Source organism: Podarcis melisellensis, assembly GCF_964234715.1.
Source record: "Podarcis melisellensis genome assembly, chromosome: 11".
In the NCBI taxonomy this organism is placed as follows: Eukaryota; Metazoa; Chordata; class Lepidosauria; order Squamata; family Lacertidae; genus Podarcis; species Podarcis melisellensis.
In genome coordinates, this window is record NC_138543.1 from 46638467 (window position 1) to 46661978 (window position 23512).

The window sequence follows — 23512 nt, forward strand, 5'->3', positions numbered from 1 at the left end:
AAGAAGAAAAGAAGGAAAAGAGGTGAGGCTAGGAAGAACAAGAGCCCCCCCTGAAATCCCACCCCCCATTTTGCTGCTGTAGGTGGAGGTTGGTGCAGGGGGGAGAGAGCACTCCCTCCACCATTTCTGAAGCAGCAGCAGTCATCAGCTTTTGAAGACTGCAGGAGAGTGGCTGGTGCTCTTCAGTGCTGCCTTTCAAGCCTTTTTAAGACAATGCACCAGCCAATGCATCTTTGAACACATGGCTGGATTTCCTTTAATACCTTAGCCACTCTATTGGTTTGTCCAACCATAACGTCTCCACCATTTCAAACTCTCAGAAAAAGACAATTTCCCAAGCACTCTCCACTTTTGCTCATAAGTACCAACTCCAATCCAAATCAATCCTGGGGGCAGGAGGAGTTAATCGACTCCACTGCAAACAAGTCCACCCAATTCTAATTAAAATTGTGTTCAGTATCAAACTGAAAACCAACGGCAAAGCAAAAAAACCAAGAGTATTGATTGCTGCAACTGTGCTCTGTAAGAGGCCAGAAGGGTTATCTTTCCTAGGCAATGGAAATGTCCTGAGGAAAAAAACACGTTATTAAGATAGTCAATGTTCCACTTAATGCCATTTTCTTTCCTATAGGAAGAATCAGTAACAAGGCCGTTGGCCTCTTAAGCAAATCTGGGTGCTTTCCATGTTGCTAGCTAAGCTTCTCTGTATGATCTAATCTTCCTTTTGTGGCTAAAAGTACTCTGAAGCCACAGATATTGGTTGATTCTGAGTCAAAATACTATTTGGTACACAGAATGTAAGTTTCCTTCTACCGTTTCCCTTTTTTCTGCTGACTTCCTATATGATACTACAAATTTGTAGAGCAAAGCTCTAAAAATCCTTTCTGCTTGTTCATGCAGTACTTTTGAAGGGGTCTGCAAAGGCATATAGTGTTTTTACATATTAAAATGTCAGAAGATCTCTTATTCCTAGTTCAGATGGTACAGCAGTGTATTACACCCTGTATCAAGTTGGAGGCAAGCAAGGAGGAGAAGGACCTCTATGCAAATAAATCTAGAGCTAAGATTATATCAACAAGGCTTGGCGTGGGGAGTGGCAAGGCTGTCTTTGACCGATACTAAATATCTACTCCCTGAGAGCTTTAGGCTGGGCCAGATACAAACAAGGACAAGGCTCCTGAACTTTTTAATAGTTGAGTGGAAGAGGGAATTTTCAGCAGGTGCAGCTTGCATGGTGAACTATAGCTACAGAGATTCTCCCTTCCTCACAACTATCAAAAGGTGCAGGACACCTGCCCGCTTTTGCATCTGGCTACTCCAGATAGCGCGGGTGGTGCTGTGGGTTAAACCACAGAGCCTAGGACCTGCAGATCAGAAGGTCGGCGGTTCGAATCCCCACGACAGGGTGAGCTCCCATTGCTCGGTCCCTGCTCCTGCGAACCTGGCAGTTTGAAAGCACACCAAAAAGTGCAAGTAGATAAATAGGTACCACTCCGGCGGGAAGGTAAACGGCGTTTCCGTGCGCTGCTCTGGTTTGCCAGAAGCGGCTTAGTCATGCTGGCCACATGACCTGGAAGCTGTATGCCGGCTCCCTCAGCCAATAAAGCGAGATGAGTACTGCAACCCCAGAGTCGGTCATGACTGGACTTAATGGTCAGAGGTCCCTTTACCTTTTCCTTTACTCTAGATAGCTTGCTACAGACCAGCCTTCCCCAACCTAGTTTCATCCTGTCAGCTCCAGTCATATTTCTATCAGGGATGATAGAAATTGTGGTTCAAAACATCTGGTGGGCACCGAGTTAGGAAACCATTTAATAGACCACAGCCTCCTTTGGGAAGAAGGCAGGGATAGATGCTTTGATGCTAATGCTGATGGTCAGTGTCAATATGTAAGAGCATAACTATGTGTTCAGAAAAAGCACATTTTACAGCCTGCTTCCAGGCTGATGTCGCCTAACCTCCCTGCACACACTGTGCAAAGCAAATAAGGAAGAATGCTCAATTAACAACCTTTTTGAAAAGTATTTACTGTTCTAAATGTAGCTAGGAATCCTTCTCAAACTTTCCTGGGAGCAAGCGCTAAAGAAGCAAAGTAGGGCTTACTCCCAAGTAAACATGTACAGCAGGGGTTGCCAAACTTCTTGGTCCTGTGGGCACACTTGCAAAGTGAATAAACTGATGTGGGTGCAACATGCAGGCCACAACTCTCCCCTCCTCAACTGTAATACTGCTGCCCCAATTGCTCCCAGTGCCACAAACATACTGTAAAAAGTCTTATATTGGCTAAGGAAGGAGTAATTCCAGAGTAATTTAAGAAGGAGGATAGCCAGAGGATGGGACATTGTAGACACCAGGGAAAGCCCCACATCGGTGACCCATGATGTAGAGCAGGCTTCCTCAAACTCGGCCCTCCAGATATTTTTGGCCTACAACTCCCATGATCCCTAGCTAGCAGGACCAGCGGTCAGGGATGATGTAGTCTCAAAACATCTGGAGGGCAAGTTTGAGGAAGCCTGATGTATAGGAGAGGACTGTTGATGTATGAGGTAACCTGCATGGCTCATGAGTGTTTTGACGCTGCACTTAGTTATAATTGAAAGAAGCATTTCCATATACTGGAACACACCATTGAAAGAAGTTCCAGAATTACTGCTAGCAGGGATATAAAACTGTTAGTAGCTTTATATCTCAAGTCAGTATTTAATGGCAGAGATTATCTTGTTATTGATCGCTGTTAAGCCACTCTGTGTGTAAGCCTTGGTGTGTGTGTGTGTGTGTGTGTGTGTGAAGAACAGGATACAAATACTTTGGGGAAATAAATGATAAATAAATAACTTTTTGAAAACAAGGTGATTTCTTACCTTTAGGTGCCACCTGCAGAAACTGCTTATGAAGCGTGCTAAGCTGCGAAATAGTTAAAGTACCATTTGTAGGCATTTCCACCGATGGAGGGCGAGGTGGAGGAAGAGGATCTGGAAAGACTTTGACATCACCGTTAATGTAAAACTCTACCCCTTCCAGAACTAATTCATACTGGATCTTAGTAGAGGTTTCGATGTGGTGGCGGGCAACCTCGGTTAATTTGTCGACACTGTAAGGATACACATTTAAGAAACAGTGGCAGAGGGGTTCAGCAGGAGCAGCTTGTCTGGTGTGACACAGAGCCACAGCAATAGCTTCTCTGCAGAAATGTTGCTTATTGAGAGAAGAAGGGGGAGCAGTGAGGTGGTGGCAGATGCCAGGCAAGGGCACCAAACTGGCCTTGAGTTGATTACAGGTGAAATCCCAGAAACATGGAAAGAGGCCTATATTACAGTAGTCCCAAAACAAGATTCAGATTTGCTGCAAATTAAAAACTATAGGCCTATTTCTCTGTTAAACAATGATTACAAGTTGTTTGCAAACATATTAGCTAACAGATTGAAAAATATACTAAATGAGTATATACATCAAGATCAGGCAGGGTTTCTTCCAGGTAGACAAATGAAGGAGAATATAAGGAATATTTTGAATATAACAGAATACCCAGATTGGCCTTGAGTGCAACTCCAACTCTGTGCAACTCCAATCTGAACACCACCTCACCTGCTCCTGTAGAGGCTTGCACGAAATTCCTCTTTCCTCCTAAAACCTCCCGCATTACCTCGGGGTCCCTTCCAAATCTACAGTTCAATGATTCCATTATTCTAATGCTTTTATCAAAATTAACCATTACCTTGCCATTTCAGCCAAGAATCTCTCCCCAAGCCATTTTTCCATATTCCTGTATGTTACTTCTGCTTTCGTTTGCAGATCTTCAGTGAAGGCGAGTGCTTTGGCTTTCAACAGCTCAAGCCGAGATTTTGCAGCCTCCGCTGTTTTAAGAAATTGTTTAAGAACAAGTAAGAATACAAACACTGTTTTACAGGTCTGGCAATCAAGCGTTAGGTTGAGGCATTATTTGGGAAACTGGCAGTCTGATCCGATGGGTTTACAAAAGCTGGGCTGCTCTAAGTAAGAGCCGTGTGAAGAACAGAAGAGACTTGCTGGTTGAGACCAAAAGCTAATCTTTTCCAGCAGCCTATTTCCACTGGAGTCAACCAGATGCCTACAGTGAGCCTCAAGCAAGACATGGACACCATAGCCGTCTCCCACAGTTTTCCCCCCACTATTCTAGGGCACAATGTTTTGGATAATGTAGATAGCATATATCCACCATTAGTGACAAGCAGCCATGGACAGCCTTAACATCCAGGAATTTGTCTAATCTGCATTATTATTTTATTATATTATTTTAAACAAAGTAATAATAATAAATAAATAAATAAATAGAAAGCGAGAAATCTGTTTTTTAAAATATTTTATCTGGGAGCTCTCAGTTTCTGCTGCTTACTCCATGACCAGCAGGCCCCCCACTAATCTGCTTTTAAAGTCACCTAATTGCTCCACAATTGTGTAATGGCCTCACCCCATAAGTTTGATAGGCACCAACATGGCTGACATTCTGGCGCCAGATTAAAATGAGCTTGCCTGGTCTTGCACAGGATGCTAGTTTCATTGCTTTACGGTTGTGGCTTTATGTTGGAGTATTTTTTTTAATTATTCTATATACTTTACTTCTCATTTTGTTGGCTTGCTGCTGCTTTAAATAATTTCACCATGAGGTCATCCAGTGAATGGTGGGTTAAAATTGTCTTAATAATTGGATAAATGTATTTGTGGCCATTCACTTCTACTAGTTGTCTGCCTTGAAGCTACTGCCAAAATTAGTTTCCCTTAACCGTTGTTAGTTAATTAGTTAGCATTATATTGTAATACCTAAACGTTGCAAGTGTGATGTGAAACCATGGGCTGAAATGGTTTAGCAAACCATGGATTTCATTATCGATGCTTAAATATTTCAGCTGCAGCAAGCAAACCATGGTTATGGTGGTTTTCCCTGCCCCCCCCCCCAGTTTCTCAGGTAACAAGGCAATAACAAGCAACTTTATCCAATGTCATATTATATACACCTTCCTGGAGGAAGGCCTAGTTTAGCAACCTGCAACATGGTTTCACTAGGTTTCAAATCTTATCCAGGGTTATTGGCAGTAAATAATGGATAGTGTTAAAAATGGTTAAGCGTAATGCCCACAACACGTTCAAGCAAATGCTGCTGTAGCATTTTGAATATTGAAAGCAATCCGTGGTCTTTCTTTCCCACTATTTTCCAGCTTAAGCATTCCCTAAATTGCAAATGTGGAGCTGTTTCTGAATTTACCTGATTGAAATTTAATGCATACCTTCATGCTCCAGTGCAGCAAAATATTCCTGCTTCATTTTAAGCCTCAGTTCTAGCTTCTTTAGCTCCTCCGGGGATAAAGGAATTGGTGTTGGCGTTGGCTCTGGTGGAGAATGAGAGGCTGCAAGGAGAAGCACGTATTTTTACAAATTTCTGTATGCATAATGCTTACACTACTGTTAGCCTAACTGGGCATTTCACAAAATGAACGCAACTCAAAATGTAGGTAAAACTGAACTTGTCAAAATTTCAGAAACAGGATCTGAAATTAGAGACAACAAGAGACAGCTTCACTTGATCATTATGTAGTGTGGCATAGCAATCGCAGCATCAGACTGGGACTGGGGAGACCTGGGTTCAAATCCCCACCCAACCACGAGGCTTCCTGGGTGGCCCAGGGTCTTTCTCAGGCTCCCACCCTCACATGGTGATGGTGAGGATAAAAGGAAGGGTGAGGGGTAACGATACATGCCTTCTTGAGCTCTTTGGACAAAACTCAAGCTATAAATTTAATAAACAAACAATGCTTGGAAAGCATTTCAGGACAGTTACATCATGCAACCAGCACACTCAGGTGCTTCCAAAACTTAATGCATGACCTACTCACATGTAGGACCTACCTGGTTGTCCCCTGGTAAGGTAGGTTAGGAGGAAATATGGTAAATGGCTCAAGGTCACCTTAGCCATTTTGATATTCCAAGAATGAACCTTATTTTTTCATTTTACAATAGTATAACCACTATTCAACCATGACAGTTCTCAAAGTATGCCATAACAACATATGAGTGGCATTCAAGTACATTTTACTCAGAGTAGACACACTGAAATTAGTGAACATGACTGAGGTCCATTCATTCCAATAGGTTTGCCCTGACTAAAACTTGATTGAATACAACCCAACAAATCATATATCAAGGAAGGTGATGTTGCCTTAATTTTTGAAGCTGCCTCTCTTCAAAACATCAGGTTTTGTCAGCATCAAACAAACCTGGTCTAATATCCAGCGGCTGTGTCTCTTCAGAAGGGCTAACTATGGCAGCAAAAGGGAGCTACTGTGGGATTTCAGATGGTTTTCAGAGTCCTCTTCCAGTCTACCTGCTGGTCTGGCTATTCTGGGCAGATGGAATCAACGGATCCCAGGCCTCAGAACTCTCAGGATCAGTGGCTGTTGGCACCACTTGGGAGGGGGAACATCAGCTCCCTTGCAGTGGCACTGCTGCCTCTCTAGATGTGCAGCACTGGTCATAAGGGGAATAATACCCATCTCTGAAATAGAGCGCTGGGCTTATGACCTTTTCATCAATGCAGACCTTCCTCCCCTGGGCTGATGTCCAACCACCATCGTCCTGGGCTTCCATTCTTCCTTGAAATGGTCCTTGGCAAACCTCTCTCCCTGATTCCCCAGGTGTTTCTGCTGCCCTTACTGCTGCTGCTTTGGTCAGATGGCATGGATGCCCATTTGGGAAGCAGCACAGCTCAATGGTTTCCATGCCAAAGGTTCCAGGGTCAAACCCTGGCATCTCCAGATAGGCCCTGTCTGACATCGTAAAGAGCTAGATGGACAAATGGTTTGACTCTGTATACCACAACAGTGTAACATGACAAGATAAGGTAAAGGTAAAGGGACCCCTGACCATTAGGTCCAGTCGTGACCGACTCTGGGGTTGCGGCGCTCATCTCGCTTTACTGGCTGAGGAAGCCAGCGTACAACTTCCGGGTCATGTGGACAGCATGACTAAGCCGCTTCTGGCGAACCAGAGCAGCGCACGGAAACGCCGTTTACCTTCCCGCCGGAGCAGTACCTATTTATCTAGTTGCACTTTGATGTGCTTTCAAACTGCTAGGTTGGCAGGAGCAGGGACCGAGCAACGGGAGCTCACCCTGTCACGGGGATTCGAACCGCCGACCTTCTGATCGGCAAGTCCTAGGCTCTGTGGTTTAACCCACAGCACCACCCACGTCCCATAATATGACAAGATACAAAATGCCAAAATACCAAACAGTGTTCATCTATAACATCAAGTGTCAAATGCTGCCTTTTTGGCTTTGCTTTTTGAACTGTAAGACTTCTCTCTGACAACAGACCAGGAAAGATCTTTGGGTACAGTCTAATTTAGGAGTGGGGAACCCGCGACCCTTCAGAAGTTACTGTTTATTACATTTGTATGCTGTTTTTCAGCCACAGTGAGCTTGCAACCAATACACAGGGAAAATTGACAGCCATAATAAAACCATGCATTAAGCAATACATCTCCTATGTATACTGTATTCCAATACAGTAGTGAAGCATAGTTAGAGCTTGTAGATTACCTTAATTTTAGATGTCGTTTCTAGACCAGAACCTGACTGCTTTAGTTGTTGGACTCCAACTCCCATCTGTCCCTGTCAGCATGGCAAATGGTTGGGGATTGTGCAGGGGCGCAGCTAGCTGCTCTGGCACCTGGAGCGGCGGGGGCGGGGCGATCCACCCAAGGGGATGATCTACCCATGGGGTGATCCACCCACGGAGGCGGGTTGATCCGTGCATGGGGCGCTGCGGCATGCTGTCCACAGAGGCCGCCTGGCAGACGCAAGCCCCACACTGCCATTTCGGGCAGCGCGGGGCCCCAAGCCACTGCATCACTCCCAGGAGAGATGCGTGGCTCAGGCACACTGCAGGCCAGGCCCCACGGTGAGTGCCTCCCCCTGTGGTGTGCCATTTTGTCACCCCCCTCAAGGATGACACCCAGGGTGGACCACACCACTTGCACCCCCTTTCCTACACCCCTGGGATTGTGGGAGTTGTAGTCCAGCAACATGTGAGCAGCCACAGGTACCCTGTCCCTGAACTAACTCCTGAAAAGGGGGACCAATGTGTGTATCGGCTCCAGTAAGGGTTATACCTTAACTCCACTCCTCTGTTTTGCTGGGCATGTAAAAAAAATTTTTTTTAATGATCAAACACAATTGTATTAATCCATAACCCTCTCTCTCTTTTACCTTGCATCTCATTTACCTTTCTTTTTTCCTTTCTTGCCTTTGGCATCTTTGCCTTCCTTTCCTTTGGCATCTTTCCCTCCTTTCCCTCCTTTGGCATCCTTTCCACCTTTGGCTTCCTTTCCTCCTTTCCCCTTTTTCCCTTTCCCTTCTTTCCCCTTCTTTTCTGCTTGGGAAGATTTTTGGCGCTCTTTTTCTTTCATTTCTTGCTGAAGCCGTTCTTTTTCTTCCTCCGCCTCTTTTGCTTGTATTTCAGCTGTAACCTTAATTTTAAAGGGTCACACTTAAGTAAAAAAACAGCAAGAGTATTTTGAACAAAACGATTGTTGTTTCATGATTGTCAATAACCAGCAGGTCATTATGAAACAGACCACTTAACGTTATAAACTATTACTGCTCTATAGGTTGGGATCCAGAGATCATGCGGTGGCTTCTGAAATTTCTCCTTCCAGTCCCCAAGTTGCTCCAGGTGGTTGGTGGGAATCTAATATAACTGCTCCCATACTCTTCTTCTGCTCTTACGACATTCTGGAAAGGCACAGGCTGTAGCATGAGGCCTTCGACCACAGAATGAATGGGCAGATACTGGAGACGCCCCCTTGAAATAAGAGAAGAGCCTTCTGCTCATGTAAGGGATGAAACCCATAGGGCTTATATAAGAACTGCCTCTCCCCATATAAACCAACTCAACTCTGTGTTCATAATCTGAGGTCTTTCTTCATGTGCCTCCTCCATGTGAGGTTCGGAGGGTGGCAACACGAGAACGGGGCCTTTTCTGCAGTGGCTCCCCGTTGTGTAATGCTCTCCTCAGGGAGGTTCGTCTGGCGCCTTCATTATATATATTTAAGTGCTAGGCAACAACGTTCCTCTTCAATCAGGCCTTTGGCTGATTAATATTCTACAGCCTTCTAAATGTGTTTGTGGGAGAGGGGGCTATTGTTTTGTTGTTTTCGTTTTAATGACACATTTGTGGTTTTATCTTGTATTTTTGTCTTGTGAATCACCCTGATATTTTGATGAAGGGTGGTATATGAACCTAATAAATAAAATAAATAAGACAGACCATCCGTCACAAATGCACATTATCTAGATTATGGATGATCTGCAGGCTTTGTGGACTCCAACTCCCATAATCTCTGTCCTTTGGCAGTGTTGGCTGAGGCTGATGGGAGCCAGAGTCCAATAAATATTTGGGGAATATTTGGCTATCCCTTACCTAAATAAGATACAGAGAAACATACAGCACAGGGCATGGATACAGACTTGCTCTTCCATGAAAGGAAGCGTCTTCAATCCAGTGGGGGCTCCTGCTGATGGTGAGAGTGGGGAGAGAAGACCGGTTTTTGCTGTTTATACTTGCGCTGCTTTGAAAGGCTCACCAACCTTCTGCATATTTTCGAAGAGGTGCATGGGGCTTCAAGGGGAATCAGTGAAAATTGCCTCCCCTTCCCCTTCTGCCAGTGAGAGTATCCTCTCAGCAGCATTCCACTCATGGGATCTCTGCAGCCAAGTAAAAAATCATTTATGTATGATTTAGGGCGGGGGGATAACTACAGCTGTTCCATGATGAATTTGACTTTCACACTGTTTCATCATGTAAGTAACTGATCAAATTTCAAAGAATTTTTCTATCACCAAATTCTCTATAGAGATGCTTTTTTGAGATATTGAAGGGATTCTCTGAATAGTGCTAGCACATTTATATAATAGGTAAGAATGCCCAATTAAAACTGTGAAAATTTGCACAAATCAGAGTTTCTGTCTTCAGGGGAATCCTTAAAGAGAGAACACTGCAGTAATCTTGCACTGGAGTCAGCAAAACATTTATCAGGATACTTCCAAATTGCCTCCATGGTCGGAGGCAGGATGCCCAATGTTGGAAATTGCAGAATTTCCTGAGTGTGGGTTTCCTACAGGCCTGATCCAGCAAGCTCTTTTTACATTCTTAATGGCTGTATCCAGATCTCTGTTTGAACTCTTTTAATACTTGTGGCTTTTCTTACCATGTTGGATATTGTGGCTACAATATTGTGCCACATCTCAGTAATCTGTTTTTCTTCTGGGGCAAAATTAAAGATTATGCTTTCAGAAAACACATCCTCCTTGATCTTGACTGGAATTGCTTTCATCTTGTCCTTTGGTTCTGGAGAAGCAGCTCTGTGAACACTCAGAGGAATTCTTAAAACAGAAAGCGAGAGAATGAGAGAGAGAGAGGCAACAGATTTACTTCTGCATTTCTCAAAACTTAAACTTGTATATTTGCTCTGTAAGAGAATATTTCTGTTCATTATAAAGGTCTCATACAAAAAATTACAAGCTGGTTCCCATGCAGGCCTCTTGTTTACATTCTGCATAGAAATGGTGCATGGGACAAACCTCAAGTTTCAACATTCTCCCATTATGTGTAGGACATTTAGTATAAACCAAGGCACATAGATGGGTGAAGTCCCTGCCAAATTATCTATCCCTTTCCTCTTTTTTTTAAAGCGGATGGATAGTGACCCATACTCATCTATGTAAGGTTTACACTCAACCTCCTGCCTGTACTGTTGGAGGTGATTTGGGAAGGAACCCAATTCTTACTCTCGTTCCCTGATGGCACTTGTAAAACCTAGGCCATATCTGCACCTTACATTGAAAGAAGTTTTATACTGCGTTAAACAGTCATGGCTTCCCCCAAAGAATCCTGGAAACTGTAAGGGTTCTGAGAGGTATTAGGAGACTCCCTATGCCTCTCACAAAGCTACAGTTCCCAGAGTGGCATAACAACCAACCCCTCCTTCCAGGGAACTCATGCCACGGGGGAAAAGAGAGGGCAGCAAGAGAGTGATGACCCTTGGCTTGCAAGGTGAGAGATCTGAGCTTAGGGAAAGGTGTCTGCTTGGTATTCTGTCTTTATGCAAGCATTTGCACAAGCACCTGTGTTCATTTGGTGATCGGATCCGGGTTTGAATTTGCACTTTAGCAACCCGGTGAGTGTCCAGGAGCAAAGCATAGGCATTTTGTGTGTTTGTGAATGTGCACACACCTCACTGCATTGTGCATGAGTGTGCAGTGTGCATATATTCATGATAGGTGGAGAGGGTAAGTATAGGATGCATGCGCCTGCCCTCTCTCCGGACTTTTAATTCTTATGAATTCACAGTTATTGATTCATTCAGTTATGTTGATTACACAAAGAGTGTAACTATTTACTTCACTACAACCATAATACCTAAAGCTGTCACCTTTAATTTTTCTCACAGGTGTACTATCAGAACATAAGAAGCCACTTTACACAGGATCAGACCAATGGTCCATCTAGCTCACTGTTGCTTGCTCTGACCAGCAACAACAGCTCTCCAAGGTCTTGACCCGAAGTATTTACCAATATCCGCTATCTAAGATCCCTTTTTGCAACTGCAAATGCCAGAGATTAAACCTGGAATCTTTTGAATGAGAGGTGTGGGGTTGACTACTGTTGACTATTTACACTTCCCCATTCATGTGCCTAGCTTACTCTATTCCCAAATCAGTTATATTCTCCATTCCTTTCTCCTCCCCCCACATTCAGTGATTATTACAATACCACAATTTTAAATGTACATTCTAGTCTTGGCCTCTTCCATGGGTTGTTCTTTATCAATTAGATCTATCAAAGGTATTCTGGCAAACTCATTGCTGGTCTCCGTTGGAATTTTGCCTTCCATCCCTCTATAGTAGTCATGCAAAAGCCTCTTGGTATCCTGGAAACGGTCCAGTTCGTTCTTCATGATATACCAGGAAAACAAAACAAGAAATTATTCAAGTATTTCCTGACACCTTATCTCCATGGATAATTCACAAAGCAGTTCCTAAAACATCAAAATGCTATAGCGGGGGGAGGGGGATAGATTCTAAGAATGGACCCAATATTTAAATAATTTTAGGACCAAGCATACTAAAGACACAACTGAGGATAAACCATGAGTGTGCAGCAGCCTTTCCACCCTTTCACTTGTAACTTCAAAGTGTTATGTGATGCAATGATATCCCATTATGTGTTTTTTCACAACTGGATTTTATGGGGCAAATTTGAGGAAGAGATATGGGGGTATTGCTTTTCCTTCTCTAGCTTGCGCCGAAGAATCCTAATGTTCTCTTTAACAACAACCAAGAAAGTCCTTCGCTGTGCTACGCATACCAGAACTATACAGTTGTAACTGTTGCATTCCTTCCCCCAGAAACTTGAGGAACTTTTGGAAACTGTGGTTGAGGGTTTCTCCAAAAGACTGTACTCTCTTATCCCTATCCCTTTGCTTCTCATTGCCCATGTTAATTCTCCCCACCATCAATCTAAAACATGCCTTGTTGTGCACTGACTTTAACCAGGGTTACTGCTAACCAGGGTTTGCTACTAACCCCACTTGCAGCCACCTTCAAACCCTGGTGAGGAACAAACCCTAGTTTGTGCTAATCAAGGTTGGCATGGGGGAAACCTAATGACTAGCCATGGTTGGAACTTAGCAGAGGGTGGGGAGGCAAATCTGAATGTGAAAGGGGAGAGCATGTGCAATCCGTTGGCCTGCTCTCCTTCTCTCTTACCTCAGGTTAAGGGCCAGGTAGCAAAGGATAACTACAATGGCCCTAGAAGTCACTCTTCTGCTCAGAAAAAAGAGGGCCAAACGATGTGCCATGCTGGCCCATTCACACAGAGGAATATAGGAAGCTGCCTTATGCTGAGTTGACCATTGGTCCTTCTAACTCAGTATTGTCCACACTGACTGCCAGGGGCTCTCCAGGAATTCAGGCAGAGTTCCCTCCCAGTCTTAACTGGAGATGCTGGGGATTGAACCTAGGACCTTCTGCATGCAAAGCAGACGCTCTACCACTGAGCTATGATCTTCCCCACATATAAACGTGATACTGGCCCATTCACATATGTGTCTGTCCCATTCACATATAAAGCAGGAGGTGGATCTGCTTGTAAAATGGGAGGTGCTGAACCCTTCTTCCTCCTATGTTTTATGTTCCCTGTTGCTCCACTTTTTCTCCCTTCCTTGTTTATTTCTGCTCTCATAGCTGAAAATGGAGGAGGATGTAGAGCCGTTGAGATAAAGCACAGCAAGCAGGTTCAGCTCCCTTGCCCAATATGTTCTTTTTCCTGCTTTTTATGCAAATGGGTCTCACATGTGAATGGTGGCCCTGTAAGGTCTGCTTTGGCCCTACGTCACATTTATGCAAACTCCTTACTTTCAGTCTATAAATATGCTTAAATGAGCAGTTGTGCCAGGCGGATTTTGGCAAGTTCAGAGCATCTCTTCCTTCAAAGTGCAGGCAAGAAGCATTATGCACCTGTCATACTTTTGATTTATTATTAGAACAGAAGCCTCTAAATATATAACTGAAAAGCAAAAACAGTGCTGTGTTTTCATGGGAAAATTCACCAAGCCACAGTCTCAAAGGTGTGTGTGTCGGGAGGGGGGAACCCCAAACCAATCAACATGAGTGTTGCTATCCAATTGTGAAGAAAAGCACACCAGGTCAAAGGTTTAGGCCTCGTGCTCTTTAGCTCTATTGTCAGATCCGTCTACTGCCAAGCCAGAGGGTCAAGTCCTGGGATCATGGCAAGGCTAGACAAAGTGAAGCAAAAGCAAGACAAGGGCAAAGCAAAGGAAGGCAGAGCAAAATGAGAAAGAACTGAGCCAAAAGCTACAAACCAGCAACCAGTTTGGCCTTGCACTACATAGAATGAATTCTGGAATGCAAGGTGATTTGCACAGCGATGATGATCTGAATTTCATTTCCCAACTTTTTTTCTTTTTGGTAAACTGCTTGGAGACTTATAAGCTAAGTGCAACACAAATTTTGTTACATAAACAAACCAGTCTCAAGCTGCATAAAGACTGATGCATGAATACAAATGCTAGGGAATTCTGATGAAAGCAGAAATGGCATCAGAAATTGCTGGTGTTTGCTTCCCATGTCCAGAAAGGAAGCCAATCCAGTGAATGCAATTGGTATTTGCCACTGTGGTTGCTTTCAGTCCCCAAACAATACCTAACTGATTGCATTTCCCCCACTTTTGCACTAAAATGAATGGGGTGGAATAAGATAGTAATGTTTTGCTACAGTGGACGGTGAGACAAATAACATAGGTTTTGGAGGAAGACAAACTGCAGATGAATGGAAACGATGCTGCATATGACAAACATAGGCAGAATGGGAGAAGATGCCTTCTTACATCCCTAGATCTGGATCCAGCAGCACAATGAGAATACAAGCAATGAGCAGCTTACCAGACCTTAACTCTTCAATTTGCACAGCAGAGGATGCTGCTCGTAGCCATAGAGTAGCTAAATATGTTTCGCTAATGGCCTAGTTAGGTTATAGCTTCAAAACACACATCAGTGTAAAAGTCAGCCCCTCCCCCATTTAGACTATTTAAAAAAATACACCAACAACATAATATTGCTAGACCTGCATAAGTGAAAAGATGTGGTTCATCAGAAGTGCCAATCGGTCTGGCAGCCAGCCATCACTCATGATATCATTGCGCTCTTGCTCAGCTTCATCCCTCCTGTTTTCACAGATATCCCACAGACGATCTCTTAGGTCCTGAAAAGATGAAAAATGAAAAGTACCCAAACATCAAAAATGCTTTGCCAAAACACAACACAAATAAAAACGACAGTTAAGTACATTTTTGATATTTAGTTCCAGTTCACACATGAGTCTCTAAATGAAGCCCCACATCAGGGTTAGCCAATAGGGTGCCCTCCAGGTGTTGTCATGGGCAGTCTTTGGCCTTCCAGATGTGGCTGAACTACAACTCCCATCAGCCTCAGCAAGCATGGCCAATGGTCAGGGGTGGTGGGAGTTGTAGTTTAGCAACATCTGGAGGGCCAAAGGCTTCCCACACTTGCCATAAATAGTGACATTACTATGGCAGTTTGTTGCGATCTATTGAAAACGTGTCTTAAAACAGGAACTTTCTCAGTAAATAACGAAGCTATGCCAGTTTGGAGTAAGATTATTATACTGTTGTCTCTCTTCTTTCATAAACATGTAGCCTGTAAATCTTCATATCACTGCACATTTGTATAACTTAGTTTCCCATTCAGATATTGATGGATGTGACTTTTATCTTAATGGCTTTCATCTCAGTGGTTTATGAATGAGGGCTGAGAATTTTTTTTTCTCTCAAGAAAAAGCAGGTGCCTTCTACCACAAGAAGCAAAAATATCCCCCTGAACCAAACCAAGCTTCAGGTTTTACTCCTTTTAAGCCACTCAGTTTTCCATTACTCTATTGCCTGAGTCACTGAGCTGCCAGAGAAGAGGATACCATAAATTTCTCTTCCCAGTAACTTAAACAGGTGTTGTGGTCAGCAGCCACATTAGCTATGTGCCTTTGGAGATAAGCTTTGGGTATGTCATGTGGTAGGGCTGGATTTCTACTCCCGATTCTCTTGCTATTTAATTTCAAGTTAAAGACTCACACTTCCTCAGTATTGCGATGTAAGCTCTCATGCACCTAACGTCTAATCATCTGACGTGACGATTTCATGCCTGTCTTGCAAACAGCAAAAATGCACTGATGGAAATGACACAGCCAAGTAAAATCTCTGAAAGTATACTGAAAATGGCATTTGCTCTTGTGCCACAAGAACCTTTGCATCTATGCATGCAGACTCTGTAGGTCTTAGGCAAAAGGTGCACAGCAAGAGTGGGAAACCTTTGGCCCTCCAGATATTGGACTATAGCTCCCATTATCTCTGACCATTCTCCATTCTGGCTGGGGCTGACGGGAGCTGGAGCCCAATAACTGCTGGAGTACTACAGGTTCTCCACCCCAGTGTACAGGCATCCCAGATATATCACACCAAAGTCAGGAGATGAGCCTCAAATATTTCCTCTTCCTACTGGAGATCTGCAGTGCTCCTCTGATTGTAGGACACCTTTCCCAGGCATCTAAAGCAATATGTGAACTCAAATGCAGCTGTTCTTTGATATTCACATGCAGTTTTCCAGGCAAAAAGAAGCCTCCCAAAATGTGCATATTGTGGGGAAAGTATACATAAAAATGCATATATTAATAAAAATAATGTACAATGCATTCTAATAATTATACTATGCAATGCATTATCGTATTCAGCAAAATTGCATATAAAAATGGATGCATTAGAAGAAATACACACTAAAATGCTTGCAAACTGGTTTTTATAATCCTAAAAAAAAAAAAGAAACCGGTGCAGGAATGTGTCCAATTGAAATTCAGATAGGGAAAGTGAGAAACTGAGCAAAATCTAAATTGACAGATTTGCCTGTTCTCTATCCGATAAAACACCAGAGACTTCAAGAGTTAGGCACTTGAGAATTACAGTCTGTTTTCTCTGCACTCTTGTTTACTTCAGGGCAAGATCCAGATTGACAAAGCTCGGCAAGTGATCCAACACTTTCAGATGCCACTTACAGTAACCCTTTGATGCAGCTCCTCTTTCGTTTCATCGTCTTCCCACAGGTCATCAGCCACTGAGTTATAATCGGCTTGCCACTGAGTCACAAACTCTTGCTTGTGGTCGGGGCGTGTTAAGAATTCCCTGAAATGATTTCTGTGCACAACAAAATGAGAAGAAGCCAAAGGTTCAATAAATGAAAGATGGTGGCAGGAACAGTGCATATCATTGAGTCATAAAATCCCCCTGGCTTACCTAGCATGTGACAGATAATGAATGATGACATGCTGTTCCCCTCTGAGGCATCGAAGTGTGGCTTTGATGTTATTCTTATAGGTTTTCTCCACCGTTTCCCAATAAGGAACTAAAAATTCAGGCACCTCCTGTTTAGGTGTAAAAGACATTGGTTTTATGTGCCAACCAATGGGCTGCCTAACTAAAATGCTGTCAGGAAGGGGGTATATTAAGTTATTGCACCATAAGTTATTGAAGGAGCGTCTCCACCCCCATCGTTCTGCCCGGACGCTGAGGTCCAGCGCCGAGGGCCTTCTGGCGGTTCCCTCATTGCGAGAAGCAAAGCTACAGGGAACCAGGCAGAGGGCCATCTCGGTAGTGGCGCCCGCCCTGTGGAACGCCCTCCCATCAGATGTCAAAGCGATAAATAACTACCTGACATTCAGAAGACATCTTAAGGCAGCCCTGTTCAGGGAAGTTTTTAATCTGTGATATTTTAGTGTATTTTGGTTTCCATGGAAGCAGCCCAGAGTGGCGGGGGAAACCCAGCCAGATGGGCGGGGTACAAATAATACATTATTAATTATTAATTATTATTATTATTATTATTATTATTATTATTATTATTATTATTATTATATCTTTTTATTTTATTTTCTTCTCTTACCTCAACTTCCATGCCTTCTTGCCATGCCATTGCTGATACTATGCTTGACACAGCCACCCTCTTGGCAACAGCCAGTGTCAAAGTGTTACGAATGGAAAGGGAACGCCCTCATTTCAAATCTCCAAGCTCACTGGGTGGCCTTCAGCCAATTTCTGTCTTTCAGTAAACTATCTCAAATGGTGTTATGGAGGATATATGTCTAAACGCCTTGGAAATTGGGCAGGAGGATACTAATAACAAACCTTTTACTTATCTTGCACTTTTAAAATTCCTCCTCCTAACTCAAATCCTTAACCACCATGGATGGGATTCATCTAACAAGCCTCATCTTGTGCAATGGGGCTTTCTCCGCCCCCCCTCAAATTGGCCCAGGGGGAGCCAGGAGAACCCCCAGAAAAGCACACAGGGGGAGGAAAGGGGAATCGTTCCATCTGACAAGCTGAAATGTTTATGCTGACAGAACATCTGTTGTAGCATGACATTAAATCCAACCCAATAACTTTGCTTTAAGACTTTTCTTGCCTTCTACAGTGACCTGTGGGGAGGCTGCAGTGCATATGACTCTCCCTATCTCAAGAATTGGCCAGCCAGTTTTGCAAAAAAAACTTTTCCATTTTATGTTTACCATGGCATTGGAAGCCATTCAAAACATCAAGGCAAAGGTGAGGGTGGGGAAGGAAGGAAGGAAGACCACCATAATGCAATGCAATGCTGATTTTGGACTGCCATACTTGAGGAAGTGGCTCATCGACGTAAACCCATTCATCTGATCCTGGTTTAATTCGAGGTAGCTCTATAGGAGGGGGAGGCGGTACATCTTCAGCTGAAGCTGGAGCGGTCTTCCCTTTCTCTTTTCCTCGTGGAGTGCCTTAAATATAAACACACCGTTAACATTTGGGAAAGTATTTTACCTAGGACTACTTTAATAGGTTGTGAGTAACAAACATTGGTTGATTTCCCCGAATGCCTTTGACTGATGGACATTTTATGAGTATATTATATATCATTCAAGGTGCCCTATAGTATATATCAGGGAAAGGTCAGGCTTCAGGTTTGAGAATGTCTTCCCTTTGCCAACCAAAATGTTTCCCCTGCCTAATCAAAACTTGCCAAGATGCTTTTGGAGGAAGAGGAGAAGGTGAAAGTGAAATCAGCTGTCATTTGTGGCTGTCAGCAAAAGAGTGCTGTAAAAATTAAATAAATCCGTACTTTACCTGGTTTACCTTCTTTTCCTTTGTCTCCTTTGTCTTTCTTTCCTTTTTTACCCTTCTTAGGCGACTCTCCTGGGGGGGACTCTGTAGAGAAATTCCATATGTATCAGACAAACATTCTGGCACATGTTAACTGAGCCACATCAGTGCAGAACCACACTTCTTTGCAGGGGTAGAGAGGGATGGGAGAGGGGTTTGTTTGGAAGTGGAAACCCCCATGCTCTGGCTTTGAAAACACGATGCTAGCCATTATGAGCCAAGACCAACTTCAAATTTCACCTTCGCTTGTGATGCTCAGCTTCTCTCACCTGCCTGCTTCCCTCCCACTGCCTGCTTTTCACACTTTTACAAACTGCAGGAGGGTGATGGTGACGGTGGCGGAGGGACAGCAGCCACTGCAGCTAAGGTTGAAGGCTGCTTCTAAGCTACTTCAGCACATGTGAACTCTAAAAAGTGTGGCTTTCTCTCTCCTCCCCCTATTCCTCATTGAGCAAGAGGAATAGAAAGCGGTAGTCCCCCACCCCAGGGTATCCCAAGGGCTGTTAATCCTAAGCCAGGGGTGGGGAACATGTGGCTTTTCAGCTGCTATTGAACTCTCAATTCCCATCAGCCCCTGCCAACATGGTAAATGACCAGGGATGGTGGGAATTGTAGTCCAACAGCATGTGGAGGAACATAGGAATAAAAGAAGCTTCCTAACTGGTCCATCCAGCTCATTATTGTCTGCACTGACTCCAGGGGTTCTGGAAGGGACATGCCCAACCCTAGCTGCAGATGCCAGGGATTCAATCTGGGATCTCCTGCATACAAAGGAGATGCTCTACCACTGGGTTATGGCCCTTTCCATAGGACCACAGGTTGTCCCCAACTTCCTCCACTAAGGAGTTCCTCACTCTGAAGTGAAGACTTCTGAGCATGTTCAGAGCATGCATTGGTAACTTGGGAAATTGCAGGTCTTTATTTTGAAACTCCACTCCCCAAAGTTCCTTTTGAGAATGGAATGTCTGTGCATGCTCAGAAGGCTTTTGCAAGTCTTCTGTAAGACCATTTCTCCTCCTCCCCAGCCACCACTTCAGAAATTTGATGTGTTTGAGAAAGTGTGTGCATATGCAGCTGTTTCAACTCACAGCTCTGGCACACATTTAGCGTTCCAGATCTCTAAACATGGTTATGAGGTCAGGAGCAGGCTGTGAGATTAAGGGCACCTTTGCCTCTTTCACAATCATCTGCTCCTAAACTTCCCACAATGCCTTAATTATAGGTTACATCTGCCCCAACTTTCACAAGGGTTAACAATAACCGGGGTCTGAAAGCAGAGCATGATGTTAATTTGCAAACCCTGGTTAAGAGGTAATCTTGTCAGGGCTGGTGCAGATGTAGCTCTAGAGCTGAGCCAAAGGTTCTCAGCAGAACCTTCGCCCTTAATAATGGAGAAGGCATTTCCCACAAAATCACACCAATTCCCCTAACTAAGGCTGTTGGGGTGGGGGTAGGGAAGGCCAGTGGGAAGAGGCACAAGAGAAGGCAGGGGTTGGGGGGGCAGGAGGAAATGTATTGGCAACTCACTCCAAACCTCTTAGTCACAGTAAGAGATCAGGAAAGTGTCAGCCATAACAGGCCACAAAAAACATTGTCCATACCCAAGCATATCACACACTTGGCTACAGCAGGGAAAGTCATTCACATGGATTTGGTCCAATGGCTACTTACATGTGAACTGCTTGTTTCTGCTCAGCTTTATTATAGAAAGAGATACCCAACTAACTTATACTGAGAGTAAACCTGCTGGAATCGATGTAAAACACTTGCAGAATAAACGTCGCTAGACTTACAGAATCTCTTTTGGTTTTCCTGAAAATTCATCGATTTCTACTCCAAGCATGACTTAAGATTTTGCACCTGTGCTTGTTATATCTGTGACACTTAGAGCCTGTTTGTTGCACATACAAGAAGATATTAACAGACCAGTCACAAGATCTAGAAGGTCAGTAGAGGTGAAATATTACATCATTTCAAGTAGAGATCACTAAACTTTCATCCGCCATGAAATCCTTTACAGTCTTTTGCTTAGGAAGGAGCTCCCAGATGAGCTTCAAATTTAGAAGCAGGCAGAATTTCAGAGGCAGTCCCAAATAGTTTCAAAGCGAGGGGTAAAATAGCTCAGAAAGGGTTCCCCCACCCCTATGTCACCCCTGGATTTCACCTAGAGTGAAATTCAAACTGAAAGGAAGTTATTCTGTAGGCTAAATAGCTGAGGAAGAAAAGCCCAAAGGATTTCTGTTAAGACCAGCAGAATTTCTTTTGCTTGTGTGCAAATTCTATAAAGAAAGAAGTTACAGTTTGTCACTTTTTTTAAAAAAAGAGTTCTCTGCTCATTTTATGGTTCCTGAATTCATGATTGATTTACAGTGTATTTATATGATTCGCCACCAACCTTTAGGTGCCACAGGTGGCGGCTCCAGCACTTCTGGAGAAGGAGCAGGGGCTGGTTCCTCCACCTTTTCTACCGTGACTGCTGGAACCTCTTCTTGTGGCAAAGGCTTGGCAGCTTCTAGCGCTTGCAGTCTTTCAGCCTCTCTTTTTTCCTCTTCTTTTCCTTCAGCAGCAAAACACATACAAATCAACAACAAACCCGTACATCTTTATCTCTCTGCCACATTGTTGGTACGCAACTTGAGAAAGTTATTCCCCAGGATGTCGAAGGCAATGGATACAATGCATAAACTCCAAGGATTTGCTCACTGCTAGATTACTGCAATGCACTCCACCACAGGGCTGCCCTTGAAGATGGTCTGGAAGCTGGGATGGAATGCAACCGCCCATTCATTCAGCAGGGCAACAGAGTGGGATCGCGTCACACTGAATCCGAATGCATTGTGGGATCTCTGGCAATTCAAGTTTTGGGGGTTAATATTGAAAGCCCTGAGTGTCTTGAGGTGTAGTTACCTGCAAGACCCCCTTCCCTAATACCCGATGGCTTGAGTTTTAAGATACAGGGGGGAGCATTGCTCAATTTGCAATGGTAACAGACTCGGCCTTCTTTGTGGTGGCTTCATGGAACTCCCTCTTGATGGAGTTGTGCTTGTCTGCAGCACTGACATCCTTCCACCAACATTTAAAAGCACCCTTGTTTATTCATGCCTTTGGTGAGGGGGAAATGGTGTGTGAATAACCAGTTGATTTTCCCTGCTGCATGGGTATTGTGTATTTAACACTTTTTAATCAATCAATGAATCATCTTGGTACACCTTGCTTGAATCAAATTATGAACTATTTATAGGGATGGGTGAATCTTTCAGTTTCAGTTCTTCTTAACTTCTCATTCTTCTAATCTTAAGTTAAATTCTCCAAATTTCTGCATCAATTTGCATTTTTTAAAAAGTCTTCATGAAACCCAGTGAATTTCTCCTAACGGACACATTTTTGTACGCAATTTTGCTTAATAATTTTGGCAAAGCAATCTTCCCTAGCATAATTCATCCTTTTCACTAATATATCTATTTTATGTGCACTCCATCCTAGTATATGCATTTTTGTGTATATTGCTTGGCGAACTGTGGTGCAAAATTCAGAGAAAAACAGCTGTGTTTCAGTTCACTTATTGTTTCAGTAACAGCAAATTGGGTGGGCTTGCCTTTAAATGCAAACTGATTTGAATTTCTTCTCTGCCCCCAGCTAGTTATATCCCAAAGGTATGGGGAGGTAAAGATATGAGGGAAGGGTATTCATTGCCACACTGTGGACTATTTCTTTATCCCATTACATGAAAAAAATTCAGCCAGATTATTGGAAGCCTTTAAATATGTAAATATTTGTATTTGTAAACATTCATCTAAGCACTGGAATAGCATTACTTACTTTTATTTTGGATTTTAACAATTTCTTCCGTTATAATTTCTTTTACCCTTTGACACATAACATTCTCCTCTGTCTCTGCATTGACCTTTATTAATATATTTTGCTGCTCAGAATACCAGTTTTCTAGCTTGGGCCATGTCTCCAGGAAACCTATAATTCTGTGAAATCGGAATCACACACAAATCAGGTATTAGAGAAGCTTTCAAAATCCCAAAATAAAAAATAAATAAAAATGACTTAATGCCTATTGATAGTCCCAGCAGAATGTCCCTAAAACACTGGTGAAATGGCATATTATCAGATTCCTCATCTGGTATTTATCTACTAGTTCTGTGGATTCTGATGCTCTTCCAGGAAGTTGGGCCAAGTACAATTTCTCTGCCTGGGAGCTTCATGGCTGAGTGTGGACTTCAAGCTGGTTCTCTCTAGTCCTAGTCTGATACTTTGCTCACTATACCACACAGGGGCTGTTTACTCATTTTGTTCCATGGGCAAGAGAGGAGGCAAAGTGTCAAGCCAAAATAACAAGCAATTTAAGCAGCTGGGCAAATTTGGGAGCAGGGCAAGGTGGCGAGGGTGGATTACGTATGCCGTGGAGAAAGTAGAACCCAGGACCATCCAATGAAGCTGAATATTGGACAATTTGGGACAGGCAAAAGAAATTGCTTCGTCACACAGCACAGTTAAATAATGGCAGGGATAGTCACTGTGGTGCCTGATAGAAGTTTTCAGACTAGAATTCCCATAATTTGCGGCTACTGGCCATAATGGCAAGGGCTGACTAGCACTGATGGGAGCTGTGGTCCAACAACTTATGGAGGGCACCATGTTGACTACAGGGATGCGGGTGGCACTGTGGGTTAAACCACAGAGCATAGGACTTGCCGATC

At 43.5% G+C, this 23512-nt stretch overlaps 1 protein-coding gene across 4 annotated transcripts in view; it reads right to left on the reverse strand.

The window, feature by feature from the left end:
* SPEF2 (sperm flagellar 2) overlaps window positions 1–23512 on the reverse strand; it is a 90142-nt gene that overhangs the window by 25429 nt on the left and 41201 nt on the right. For all 4 annotated transcript variants that reach the window (XM_081929533.1, XM_081929532.1, XM_081929531.1 and 1 more), the window contains exons 18-30: window positions 22623–22780; window positions 21199–21360; window positions 18768–18848; window positions 18285–18421; window positions 16908–17035; window positions 16670–16808; window positions 14675–14812; window positions 11822–11982; window positions 10240–10414; window positions 8256–8499; window positions 5262–5381; window positions 3716–3854; window positions 2862–3091 (exon numbers count right to left, since the gene is read on the reverse strand). In XM_081929533.1, the coding sequence (XP_081785659.1) occupies window positions 2862–3091; window positions 3716–3854; window positions 5262–5381; window positions 8256–8499; window positions 10240–10414; window positions 11822–11982; window positions 14675–14812; window positions 16670–16808; window positions 16908–17035; window positions 18285–18421; window positions 18768–18848; window positions 21199–21360; window positions 22623–22780 (2012 nt within the window). The remainder of the gene's footprint in view (window positions 1–2861; window positions 3092–3715; window positions 3855–5261; window positions 5382–8255; window positions 8500–10239; window positions 10415–11821; window positions 11983–14674; window positions 14813–16669; window positions 16809–16907; window positions 17036–18284; window positions 18422–18767; window positions 18849–21198; window positions 21361–22622; window positions 22781–23512) is intronic.